The 14,200-nt window shown below is 35.9% G+C and overlaps 1 protein-coding gene across 8 annotated transcripts in view; it reads left to right on the plus strand.

The window, feature by feature from the left end:
• Positions 1 to 14,200, plus strand: part of SENP6 (SUMO specific peptidase 6) — a 124,466-nt gene that overhangs the window by 17,773 nt on the left and 92,493 nt on the right. For 4 of the 8 annotated variants that reach the window (XM_072642636.1, XM_072642637.1, XM_072642639.1 and 1 more), the window contains exon 2: positions 7,189 to 7,282. In XM_072642636.1, coding sequence (XP_072498737.1) covers positions 7,189 to 7,282 — 94 coding nt within the window. Of the gene's footprint in view, positions 1 to 2,459; positions 2,637 to 7,186; positions 7,283 to 14,200 lie in introns of those variants that run through there. The other 4 variants (XM_072642638.1, XM_072642634.1, XM_072642635.1 and 1 more) reach the window with 4 other exon arrangements.

Raw genomic sequence — 14,200 nt, forward strand, 5'->3', positions numbered from 1 at the left:
AACTTTCCCAACAAAGTATTAGTGTCTCAATATTTCCATATCCCCTCCAACATTTGTTCTTTTCCTTTTCTGTCATATTGGCAAATCTGATAGGTGTGAGGTGGTACTTCAGAGTTGTTTTAATTTGTATTTCTCTAATCAGTAGTAGAACATTTTTTTCATATGACTATAAATAGCTTAGATTACATCATCTGAAAACTGCCTTTTCATACCTTTTGACCATTTATTAATTGGCTCTTATTCTTATACATTTGACTCAGTTCTCTATATATTGGAGAAATGAGGCCTTTATCAGAGGCACTTGCTGTGAAACACATTTTCGTTTATGATTACTGTGTACTTGCCTCCATGGTATCCCATTTCTTCCTTCCTTCCTTTTCTTCCTCCTTCTTTCCTTTACTTTCCTTTCACCTTACCCATCTTCAAAAATGTTTTGTTTCTGATTACCACTATCTCAGTCCAGCTTCCTTTCTAGCTCCCTGAGTTCTGTTGTCCCCTTCCCCTCTTTACTTTCCTGTAGGGTAAGATAAATTTCTGTAATCAACTGATTATGTATGTTATTCCCTCTTTGAGCCAACTCCCATGAGAGTAAGGGTTAAGTGCTCTCCTCCACTCTAAAACTCTTTCATGTGAGATAATTTACCCTGTTCTTCCTGTCCCTTTTCCCTTCTCCCAGTGCATTACTCTTTCTCACCCCTTAATTTTATTTTTTTAGGAATCATCTCATCATATTCAATTCACACCCATGCCCTATGTCTATGAATATTCCTTCTAATTGTTATAATAGCATTTTTTCAAGTATCATCTTCTCATGTAGAAATGTTAAAAAGTTTAACCTTATTGAATCTCTTATCTTTTCTCCTTCCTCTTTACCTTTTTATATTTCTCTTGAGTCTTGTCTTTGAAAATCATGTTTTCTCTTTAGCTCTGGTCTTTTCATTAGGAGTGCTTAGAAATACTCTATTTGAGTGAATATCAGTTTTTTTCCTTGAAGCATTTAGAATCACCCCATCATACTCAGCTCAGCCCAAGACTTTCCTTCAGACTATCCAAATGGTGATGACAATCATAAAAGTACTGCTAATATTTTCACGTATGTGAAGTAAACAATTTGACTTTGAATCCCTTATAATTGGTCTTAATGTTTACCTTATATTTCTCCTGGATGTTATATGTTGAATTTTCCCATAAGTCCTGGGACTTTGTCACAAATGCCTGAAAGTCTTTCTGTTCATTAAGTGTACCTTTTTTTTTTTCCATTCAGGATTACATTTAACTTTGCTGGGTATATTTACCTTGGCCATAACACCAACTCTTTTGCTCTAGGGAATATAGTATTCCAAGACCAATGGTCTTTCAACAAAGTAGCTGCTAGGTCTTGTGTAATCCTTATAGCTCCATGCTATTTAAGTTGTTTTGTTCTTGTTGCTTCCAATATTTTCTCCTTAATCTGAGACCTTTGAAATTTGGCTGTGATCTTTCTGTAAGTTTCCCTCCTGGGATATCTTTCAGGTGATGAGTAATGGGTTTTTTTCTTTTTCTATTTTGCCTTCTTGTTCTAGAACTTAAGGGCAGTTTTCCTTGATAATTTCTTGTGATATTGTAATCTTTTTTTCTAATCTTAATTTTCAGGTAATCTATTATATTATTTCACCTTTTTCTGTTCTCTAGATCAGTTTTTTTCTGATAAGGTGTTTCACTTTTTCTGTTTTTTTCATTCTTTTGATTTTGTTTTATCACTTTTTGGTGTCTTAAAATGTCATTACCTTCCCTTTGCATAGTTCTAGTTTTCAAGGAATTATTTTCTTCCTGCAGTTTTTTATTCTGTATTTCCAGTTGGTTGGCCTTCCTTTTCATAATTTTGATTGCTCTCATTTTTCCCTCTAATTTTTCCTCTCTCTCTTTTATTTGGTTTTTAAAGTCCTTTTTAAGTTCTTCCAAGAATTCTTTTTGTGCTTTGGACCTAGTTGACATTTCTCAATGATAATGGAATGGCTTTTTCAGCTCCATTATCTTCCTCTGAATATGAACCTAGACCTTCTCTATTCCCTTAGTAACTGTCTATGGTTAGGTTCTTTCTCCTTTTGTGTACTCATTTATTTCATTAGCAGCTAATAGTATAATCTAGTTCAAGCCCCAGTATCTGGGGAATGATGCCCCAGGACTCAGGTCCTTCTCACTGTTATTTTCTGAGGTTCGTCTGGGGATCCAACTCTGCGCTTTCATTTCCACTCCTAAGCCATGACTGGGGCCCCCAGCCACACTTTTCTGCAAATGATCTTTCTCCCCATGGTCTCTCTTTGTCCCAGAACCAAAACCAGGAACTCTGCTCTCTGTAAGTGTCCACAGTCAATATGGTCCCCGCCCCTCATTATTGCACTCACTAGGTGTGTGCAAGCTCCTTTGCCTCTACAGCCACGGGTCAGAACAGTTGTGTTTGGCATCCCATGATAGTGGAAGATCCTTCAATCTTTTCCTTCTCAGCAGGCAGACCCCTATGTTGACTGTGAGATGAATGTTTCTGAGACTGAGGCTGCCTACCAACCGCAGCTGCCCCCAGGGTTTATTGTTTGTTGATTGTATAGAGTCAGCCTGGGGGCCTGCACTTCACTCAGGCCAAACCTCTGCTCCTGGAGGTCAGGAGGATAACTACCTTACCTTGTGTTTATTTCTGGGGCTGTGAGGCAACATTCTTTTTTTTTTTTTTTTTTGATAGAGAAAATTTGGAGAGCTAAACGTTTTCTTTCCTATTTAGCCATTTTCCCAGAATCCTCTCTCTCATTTCGTTTCCCATTTTTTCCTCTTCTTCTCTATATTTGAGTTTTAAAATCCTTTTTGAGCTCTTCCAGGAGAAATCTTTTGGGGCCTGAGATGAGTTCAGAAAGCCTCTTTGAGGCTTTGGATGTAGCAATTTTGATTTTGTTGTCCTCATCTGAGTTTGTGTTTCGATCTTCTCTTTCACCATAGTGATTTAAAATTGTCAGGTTCTTCTCCTCTTCCTTCTCTTTCTCTTCTTTTCCTTCTTCATTTTTTCCAAACTATTTCTTTGACTTTTAACTTGATGTTAAAGTTTGACTCTGCTCCCAGTGTGGAAGGGACACTGTCCCAAGCTTCATGTTTTTTCTGTAGCTGTTTTCAGAGCTAGTTCTGGGGATCGATCTGTAAGTTTTCAGTTCTTCCAAGGTGGTATAAGGAGAGGTGTATTTACTACTTTGCTAGCCTGTGCTCTTCTCTGTGAGCACCCTCTTTTCCACTCTTGAACTATAGCCAAGGACCCCACTCTCCTGTGAGTACAAACTCTAGTGTGGTAGTATACCTTCTTGCCCTGGGAATGTCACCCCAGGACTGCAGTTCTAGTCCACATATAGTTAAAGCAACCAAGTCCTGCATCCAGTGCCAGCAAAGGGTTCCCCTGTAATCTCCTTATGACCAGTAGTCTTATCCCCTTATCTTCTGTGGGCTTAGAGCTCTGGAAGCCACTGCTAGAAATTCAGTTGCCCCCAGGACCTGCTGCTGTCTTGCTAGTGTGTTACTTGTGCAGGACTGTACTCCACTCTCAGCCGGGTGCAACAGACTTTTCTTGCCAACCTTCTTAGTTGTATTGGAAACTTATTTTACCCTGTCTTTCTGTGGGTTCTAGCACTCCAGAATTTGTTTTGAGATGTTATTTAAAGTTGTTTGGAAGGGAGTTCTTGTGACTCATTCATTTGTTTTTCTCCAGAATCTTGACTCTGTCCCTATGGGAGAGTTCTTAAATCTTTCCCAGTTGTTTTTTCTTAACAATAGCTGTAGACCTTGTGTAAATTATTCTGCTTATGGGTTTCTCTAAAATCATCTCTTCTGTCATTTGTGACAGCACAGTAACATTCCATTTCATGCATTTAACTAATGTTCAGTCATTTCCCAGTTGTCTAAGATACAATGTATCCATCCCCAACCCTACCCCCAATAAATTCCTCTTTCATGATTAGGAAATTGGTTTTACTTGTAACTGTTCCCTCACCAGTATCCAGCCATGCTTTTGTTTCAAATATTTCTACGCTAGCTTATGTATGTTCAACTCTCTTTTGCCTATTTCAGACCAGTGAGCTTTCTCTGCTTTCCACCTGCCCCACTTTTTCACCATCTTCTCCCCCTTTCTATACTAATATACTCATCTTTTTACCCTATCTTCCATTTCCTCTCTTCAAACCCTCAGAAAAGCACTAGTGCACCTTCAGGTGTCGTTGACCTTCTTTAAATTAATCAATACCCTTTGAAAAGATACTTGTTCTTTCTCCCACATTAAAGTGTCAACACAACATCAACATTCAATTCTTTCTGCTCAGATAAATTTAGCTTTTGAGGTTTTTCTGGACTCTTGTGTTTGTATTTCAAATTCTCCACTCAACATTGGCCTTTTCATCAGTAAATGTTTGAATGTCCACTTATCCTAATTAAAGGCTCTTTTTTTTCCCCTTATGAGGGGATTATACTTGGCTTTTCAGGGTATGTTATTTTTGGTTATAAAGCCTATCTTTTATTCATAATCAAAACAGACTTTCACGTTGATCATATCCAAAATTGCATGTCTTATTTTTGCACATTGCATACATCACCTTTTAGGAGGTGGGAAGCATTCTTTTATCATTAATCCTCTGCAGCAGTGATTGGTCATACCTCTTTAAAGTTTTAAGTCTTTCAGAATTGCCTGTCTTTACAATGTTGTTGCCCTATAAATTGTTCAACCCTTGTTTTAATTGCTTCATTCTATCTTTTTTATATGTCTTCTCGATTTTCTTAGAATGACTAGTATTTATGTAGGGTTGTAAGTTTTGCAACATACTTTACATTTTCTCATTTGATTCTTACAACTATGCTTTGAGATAAATGTTATCTCCATTCTACATATCAGGAAATTTAAGATTGAATGAGATTTGTAATTTGCCCAGGGTCACCCAGATAGAAAGGTTTTGAGTCAGTATTTGAACTCTGTCTTCTGACAGAGTAAAAAAAAATAAAAATAATAAGGTAAAATTGGAAGATACAGTAAAATTGGAAAAGTAAGTAGAAAGTATTATGTTTATTCAAGCTTATCAAGCCAAACTTGTTTTTAACTTTTTTAGGTCTTATATTAACAGATTAGGAAATATGAGTTACAGCAGAAATTTTGTCTCATTGAGCCTAGTGACAGTTTTGTGGAAAGTACAATTTTGGTCATAGTTATGTAGTTAAAAGTTCAATTCTGCTGCCTTGTTGTAGTCTGGAAATGACCCTGCACTCTTGAAGGGTATGTCGGCACCGTACAAATTCTCACAAGTCCTACTAAATTGGAATGGCTTTGAGTCTGGGAAGTCAAATTGTTTTTCTATTCTTGAAGAGCCAGGCTACTTTAGTTTAGAAAAGCGCATCATTAGATTGTTGATTGTTATGTGATTTTTTGGGGGTGGAGGAGTGACAGCAAAGTAACTATTTAATACTAAAGTAGACTTTCACAAAACATTATGCTAATAGAAGGACTATCTCATCAGTTAAATCATTGGTCTAATTTATGTGATAAACCAGAGCTCTTCTAAAGGAATAGTCTTTGAGAAATTTTTTCTTAACTAATTATTTGACAAAAACTGATAGGAAAGTTGGAAAACAATATGGCAGAAACTACGTATAGACCAACATCTTACACTGTATACCAAGATAAGGTCAATATAGGTACATGATTTAGACATAAAGGGTGATAACCATAAGCACATTAGGAGAGCAAGGAATAGTTCACCTGTCACATCTGTGGAGAAGGGAAGAATTTATGACCAAACAAGAGATAGAGAGCATCATGAGATATAAGATGGATACTTTTGATTATATTAGTTTTTGCACAGACAAAACCAATGCAATTAAGAATAGAAGGAAGCAGAAAACTGGGAAAGTCTTTACAGCAAGTGTCTCAGATAAAGGCCTAATTTCTCAAATATATAGAAAACTGAAACTGAGTTAAACGTATAAGAATAAATTCCACAATTGATAAATGGTCGAAGGACATGAAATCAAAACTATTTATAGTCATGAAAAAATGCCCTAAATCACTATTGATTAGAGGAATGAAAATTAAAATAACTCTGAGGTACCCACCTCACACCTATCAGATTGACTAATATGACAGAAAAGGAAAATGATAAATGTTGCAGAAGATGTGGGAACGGTGGGACAGTAAATGCACTGTTGGTGGAGTTGTGAACTGATCCAAACCATTCTGGAAAGCAGTTTGGAACTATGCCCAAAGGGCAGCCAAGCTGTATATACCCTTTGATCCATCAGTACCACTTCTAGGGTCTGTATTCTAAAGAGATCATAAAAAAGGGGAAAGGACCCACATGTACATAAAATATTTATAGCAGCTCTTTTTGTGGTGGCCAAGAATTGGAAATTGAGGATATGCCTATCAGTTGAGGGCAATGGCTAAACAAGTTGTGGTATATGAATGTGCAAGTTTGAGTTCAGAAGAGACTTACACAAACCAGTGCAAAGTGAAGTGAACAGAACCAGAACAATATTGTACACAGTAACAGCAACATTGTATGATAATCAGCTATTGCTGACTTAGCTCTTCTCAGCAATACAGTGATCCAAGACTGTTCCAAAAGACTCATGATGGAAAAGACTGTCCACATCCAGAGAAAGAACTGGTGAAGTCTTGATACAGATTGGAGTATACTATTTTTGCTTTTTTTTGGTAGTTTTTTTTCTTTTGTTTCTTCTATCACAACATGACTTTTATGTAAATATGTTTTACGTGATTGCACATAGGTAACCTATATCAAATTGCTTAGTCTTTGAGGGAGGGGGAAAATTTGGAACTCAAAATTTTATTTTAAAAACTGAATGTTAATTGTCTTTACATGTGATTGAAAAAAATAGACACTATTTTTTAGAAAAAAATTCTTAAAGGGGATTATAGTTTGAATGAGGCAAATAAATGAAACACTAAAGAAAGAATTCATATTTTAGTCAGTAGTTTAACTTCTTTTTCTACCAAAATTTCCTGTCCTTTGTACCTCATCTACAAAAGAGAGTGGGAAGGGAGATTACTGAAATATAAGGAAAATAACAAGTGGGAAAAGGGGAGATAAGTAAAGGACCTGGAAACCACACACTGATTTCACATTGATTTGTTCTGTACCTTGACAGATTTATTTCAATTTATTTTCATTTCAGCTTTGACTAGATCACAGTTCAAGAAGGATGGAGGATTTAAAAATAATTGGAGCTTCGATGATACAGAAGAAAGTGAAGGAGATGCAGAAAAAGAGTAAGAATGTTTTTCTTAGCCTTTTTGAAAGATAAATTTTTTAATCTAAGTTCAATGTCTTAAAAAGTTTGTCTTTGATGCAGTTCACCAAATGTACTACTTCTGAAGCAAATTCAGTTTTTAAGAACAAAAGATTGTCTTTTAGGAGACCATCTCTGTGGGACTGGGAGAGTGAGGGAAGTTGTAGGCAGTGGTTATAATACAAAGCAAAAACAAAATAAAAGAAAGAAGAAGAGCATCAATGAAACACTAAAAACATGCGCAGAAGAGAACCGAAGTTCAAAAGGCAGTTTTATTATTAGCATTTAAAATGTAATAGTTATTTTAAAGTTAAAGGACCAGAAGTTTACAGTTTCATATTCACTGTTCTCTTCTTTATATGTTGAAATATTCACGTGAAAAAGTAATTCAAACATTGTCTTCTAGTATATTTTTATTTTAGATCTATCTGCCTCCACCAATAGGAATTTGGTCTGAAGTTAAGTCTTAATTGAGGAATCTTGAATTAAAAGTTTTTTCAGTTCATTCTAAGGCCAGTTTTGTTTTTATACATTATTTTTAATACTAAAATTATATGAGGAAATGTTTTCTATTTTTTAAAATTCATAAGTCAGGTAATAAGAAAAAGTATGGGTCTTCCATCAGAGTATAATAGAAAATGTACATCGTGGTAACTTGGATTTCTTATCACATTTAAGCACATGAAGGAGAAAGCATTTTGTGTGTGTGTGTGTGTGTGTGTGTGTGTGGTGTTGTGTGTGTGGTGTTGTGTTGTGTTGTTGCCAAGAGCACCATTTCAAAAGAACATGTGTTTTTTGTATAAGCTGTGCCTTTTCTTACATGGAGATTTTTAACAAAGAACAATTGTAAGAAAAATACTGAGTCAGCAGCCTATAGAGAAAAGATACTAAGATGACCAAAGCTGCCCATTTTACAGCCTTTCATTTATATATATGACTGAGAATTTTGACGTTGATATCTGAGGAATCCTGATAGGTGACTGTTTGGTCACTAGTGGACAACTGTGTATTATCTTGATGTGACTTGACTGTGACAAATGCAGATTTTGGTTTTTTACCATCAGTTAGAGATGCATCATTTTACAGCAGGGACCCTACTTTGGAGCAGTAGGATGAGTCGTTTTTTGGGAAAATGATGTAAAAACCCCAGTTTATTGAACCATCAGTTAAACAAAAGTACATAGATGGAGTATAGTCTTAGCTGTGATACTTTTCTGTCACTTCCAACATTAGGTCACTTTGCCATTTTGAAGATTTATTTTTCTTGCCATGTAATTTGAAGCATTTTAACTAGATAAACTATTAAAGAGTCTTTCCAAATATAAATGCTGATAGTCCTATATGGTGTTTTTGAGTAGGATTCTTTTATGAAAATATGACTAATAGTTAAGAGAAACAATTCACTCCAGGAATTTTTTAAACATTTTCATATTCAGCTAAATCTTCTGTTCTGTGTAATAGAACAAAGCTTTGCTTATAGATTGAGAGCATGTAACATCGATAAGTTTACTTATAAAATAGGGGATTGGACAAGACAGCCTTTTAAGGTCTCTTCTAGCTCTTCTAAAGCCTAAGGCTATGACTAACTATAATTCTTACGGTGTGCTGAACTGAGGTACTGGCTGTACCTTGTAGCTGCTGCTTAAGAACTAGCCCAGCTTATTGTAGCAAATGTTAATTACCTTTGGACTGACCTCACAGTGATTATTTGATTATTTGACTGTTGCAAGCCCTGAAACAAATAAACAATTTATGATGACCCTCAGTCCTCATTATCCCTGTACAATTTTTTGATCTGTGTAATCTCAGGCAAGTCATTTAAAACCATTCTGATCCTCTTTTTCCTCATCATTAAATGTGGGCTCTGGACTAGATGGCTTTTGAGGCCTCTTTGAGGCCTCTTTGAGTTTTTTAGTCTTCATGTAGAGATACTGCTGGAGGAACTGATTGATATTGACCTTTACTTTTTTGCTGTGAGAACATAATAATGCCTCTGATTAATGGAAGGATGATCTTGGTTCTTGGAGAGGAGATCAAGTTGTTGCATACAGAAATAAAAAGAATCTTTCATTGAATGGGATACTTGGTCACTTCATATTGCTATGTTAGCTTTCAAACAGTTACCAAAGACCACCATGAAAATAATTGTTGCTTATGTGCTGATACAATATCCATTACAGGGAATGAGGATGTAGAGAAATTTCAGAAGGATACAATTAAGACCCATGTATTAAATCAATATATGCTTTAATGCCCAGAAAATTCAGAGCAAATGCAGAATAGGGAACAGTGGTGAAAAGTATGTTGCAAAACATGGTTTAGGAATAAGACATGAGGAACTAAAGAGTGGCAGACTACAGTGAAGTGTCACACTTACGTGACATGAATACTTTATTCAAGAAGGTGATTAAGAGGTACAAAAATGGTGATCAGTAAAAGATATCATGCCAGAAATACCTATTGTATTTTATGCATCAGAAATGACTGATAGCCTATGTGGAAATTTATATCTGAATGAGCTGCTAGGGCAGTAAGTCATAGCATTGATTTGTTAAGATGAAAGACTCAGCATGCTACAATATTAGCTCTAGAATAGAAGGACACATGGATTCCATCTGTCAACAGTAGCCTACAGCTTGACTTACATAGTTATACATATAATACAGATTAAGGTACAGATTCACAAGATGTAGTCATTGGGACAAGATTTGAAGAGAAAAGTGTGGCATCTCTCTGATAATATGGGGAAATGCAGCATAGTGTTTTGTGGTACCTAAGGTAGACCTTGAAGAGAGAAAATGATTTCTGATAGGTAGAAATATACAGAGGAAATTTTTAGGAATGGTGAGGATAAATGGAGTAGATCAAGGGGAATGCTACGAAGTAAGAAAGAGTGGATAGATGGAAAATGAAAGACCTTGATCATTGGATATATAATGGATGGACCAGGAACTGTTATAGGTTTGAGGTTTTTGATCAGGAAAATGAGGTGCCTTACACTCATAAGCCTGTGACACTACTTCCTTGCCTATTTCTCAAACAAAATACTCCATCTCCCCACTCTGGACGTTTTCACTGACTTTCCTCCATTCCCTCTTCACTACACTTCCTGGCTTCCCTCAAATCTCAGCCAGCATTTCACCGTTGGTGAGATTTTTCCAGCTTCTATTAAGGATAGTGCCTTTCCTCTTAATAGAGCAAGCATTCTAATTTATCATGTTTAAAGCTTTTATATACACAATTGTTTGTATTATTGTCTTCCCCTTTAGGGTATAAGCACCTTGAAGTCAGGGACTGTTTTTGTCTTTCTTTGTACCTCTAGCACAATGCCTGGCACATGGGAAGCACTTAATAAAATGCTTGTTGACTGATCAGTGCATTAGGAATATTATTTGGCCAAAGTGTGAAAGTTGAGTCATATATATATATATGTACATATATATGTATATATTTGCTTGTTTTTTGCATTTTGTACCATACACTACTGTCTTTTCCATGACTGTAGCTATTTAGCATAAATTTTAGTTTACAAGTAACTGCCCTCTTACATGGTGCCAGTTATATTTCATCTCTCCCCTGGGGTTCTTTGGTAGCAGTCTCTCTGCTACTAGCTCCAGGCCCCATCAATTGTGTTCCCCTAATGTTAGGGGATCTCCTACATACGAGTTCCATTTAATTAATTTATAGATTAGCTTTTACAAAAGAATATTTACTTCAAAAGTATATAGTAAGAGCAGATATACAAATTTCTCTTCCTAACTGAAGGCATATGCACATATTAATCCTCCCCTCACTCCCAGTCTCTATGGGAGTAATTGTTCTCATATGATATAATCCCACCAAGTTCCAAGTCTTACTTACTTTTGGCCCTGCTTGGTTACACACTCGCACGCACATACACACACACACTCACCTACCTTGGGCTCAGGTAGCTTCTCAGGGCTTCCATGATGGACTGACTGCAATATCCTGTCTGCATTCCTGCCTCCAAGGTGGACATGGCTGAGTCACAGTACAGAAAATACACTGCCTACACCTATAACTGAAAAAGACAAAATCAAAAAACCACAGGCCATAGGACCTAAAAGGGAGAGGGAAAACTATTCTTTCACATAACTTGGTTCTATTCATGCTACCCATGCTTGAGGGGAAATACACAATCTTCACCTCCCTCCTTAGATCTACTGTATGCTATCCAGAAAGAGACAAGATACTCTAGGTCTGGTAGATTTAAAGGCATAGCCAATAGAAAAGTATGCTCCCACCTACATGGTAGGGGAATTCAGAATGACTACTTCCAGAAACAGGTCCCTCCATCATAGGTGATTTGGACATGTGTGAAGCCTTGTTACATATGCCAGCCTATTGTTTTAAGTAGAAAAGGGTTTTACTGTTTTCATCTATCCAAGCAAATAAATTGGTTCCAGAATTTTTTTTTTCATTGGGGCAACAAGGATTTAGAGCCTAGGAGAATTATAGGAGTCACTTCAAAGGAGGAAAGAATATATAGGCTATGTATGGTGAAGATGTTAAACTATCTATTATGTATGGTCAGTGTGATGGTATGTGAGAGTCATAGGAATACTACAGGTTCTATTGTTAAAAATCTGAAGTCCCTTTTCCAGAAATTTGAGTTTGCTTACTGGAAGCTGTCGGAGTGATTTGTGATGATACTAATATGAGCTATAGTTAATGCTTGATGAACTTTCTCACATTATTTATGATGGAAGGTAAAAATGCAGAGTAACAGAAAAGAGAAAATGGCAAGTGATACAAGTGTTAAAAGTTTAAATGAATGTTGAGGCAATATTGAGAGGAAGGAAAATGTAGAAAATAGTGAAATTATAAAAGTGAATATGTGAAACATAAGTAGAATAGAGAGTAAAGATGAAACATGAACTCCTCTTCATTTCCCAACCAGCTAAATTAATTTTGAACATCTTTGCACCCATTTTTTTGAAGGCAGACTGTCATTTTAAAATTTTTATTCCTATCACTGAACATAGTGCCTGATGTGTGGTAGGTGCTTAATAAATATTTCTTGATTGGGTGAGTAAGCACATGTAAAGTATACGTTGATTAAAAAATAAATATGTTGTCACTGTTTGAGGTTGCTCCTCTCCCTCAGTTGATCCAGTGCTAAAAAGTAGGTGCTATAATCCTTACTTTACAGAAGAGGAAGCTGAGGCAGTCATGATTTACCCAGAGTTACACAGCTCTAAGTATCTGGGACCAGATTTGAATTCTGGTCTTCCTGATTCCAGGTATAGCACTCTATCCATTGCACTACCTAGCTTCCTGTAAATAAAAAGAAATAGTACGAAGTAAAGGTAGAAAGATATTAAAAAAAAAAAAAGTCCTTGCTCCCCTCAAGGGACTTTAAACTTTTTAAAAAGTTTATCCTATTTGTAAAGTTTTAGTTACTTTCTCTGCCACTGCAGCTTCCTTCTCATTCTTCCTGCCCCCAGAGGAAAGAAAAATAGAAAAACAAAACCTTTGTAACAAATACACATAAACAAGCAAAACAAATTATCACATTGGCCATAGCAAAAAAAAAGGTCTTATTCTGTATCCTGAGTACATCACCTCTGTGTTAGGAGGTAAATAGTATTCTTCGATCAGTTTTCTGGAAATTGATCATTGTATCTTTCAAAGTGGTTCTAACATTTTGAAGTTCATAAGAGCTTTGAAGTTCTTATGTCTTTCAGAGATGTTTGTTTTTACATTGTTGATCTGTATCCGTCACTTCATCATTATTCTGTTATATTATACCATAATTGTTCAACAATTGGACACCCACTTCTGATTCTTTACCACTTTAAAAACATTTGCCATATTTTTGTACATATGGCCTCTTTTTCTTTTTGATCACTTTGGGAGATAGGCCTGGAAGTGATGTAGATGAGTTAAAAGGTATGTACAATATATTAGTAAATTTTGAAACATAGTTTCAAATTTATATAATGCCTATACTACTGTACAGCTCCATCAAAAATATATTAATATGCCTCTTCTCCCAAAAGGGGCTTGTATTGTGATCAACAAGACAGCATATGTATAAATTGATATGTCAAGGTACTTTCAGATTAGAAACACCTGAGGACCCTGGAGACACCTGAGGACCCTGGGGACACCTGAAGGTGGCAGTACTTGAGCTGAGTCTTTAATCTCACCTCAGAATCTCTTATTGTTGTAAGCATTAAGAACAGCAAGTAGGCCAACATTACAACCATGGATTAATGCAGAGCAGAGTAATAGATGAGAATACTGGAAAGACTGGGGCAGCCAGAATGTGGAGAATTGATTTTTTTTAAAATAAATTTTTATTGATAATTTTCAACTTCACCAGAATTTCCCCCACTATTCCTTCCTTGCACCCCTTCCAGAGAACCACTCCATATAATAGTATTATTTTTTTACAATAAGTTTTATTGATGTCTTCTGTTTCTTATAGTTATCCCCAGTATCTCTTCCTCTCTGCCTATTAGAAAGCCATCTCATATAATAGATAGTGGGTTTTTTTTAAGGAAGGAAGAGTCAGTACAATCGATTGTACTTGGAAAAAGTCCAAAAAAATGTGTAAGACCTGGGGACCTCCTACCTCTACAAAAGGAGGGTGAGTTGAGGGAGTATCTTCTCACCTCTTCATTTCAAGTCATGCATTATCTTTATAATTTTGATGTATTAATTTTACATGGAGATGGATGTTATTTCCATTTACATTGTTGGTAGTTGTGTATATTGTTTCCATGGCTCTACATACTTCACTCTGCATCAGTTCATATAGAACTTTCCATGATTCTCTGTCTTTATTAAATATGTCATTTTCTTTTAAATTTAATTCAGTTTATTTTTTGTTACATTTTAAGTTCCAAATTATATCCCTCCCATATATACA

The sequence above is a fragment of the Notamacropus eugenii genome, chromosome 2 (genome assembly GCF_028372415.1).
Source record: "Notamacropus eugenii isolate mMacEug1 chromosome 2, mMacEug1.pri_v2, whole genome shotgun sequence".
In the NCBI taxonomy this organism is placed as follows: Eukaryota; Metazoa; Chordata; class Mammalia; order Diprotodontia; family Macropodidae; genus Notamacropus; species Notamacropus eugenii.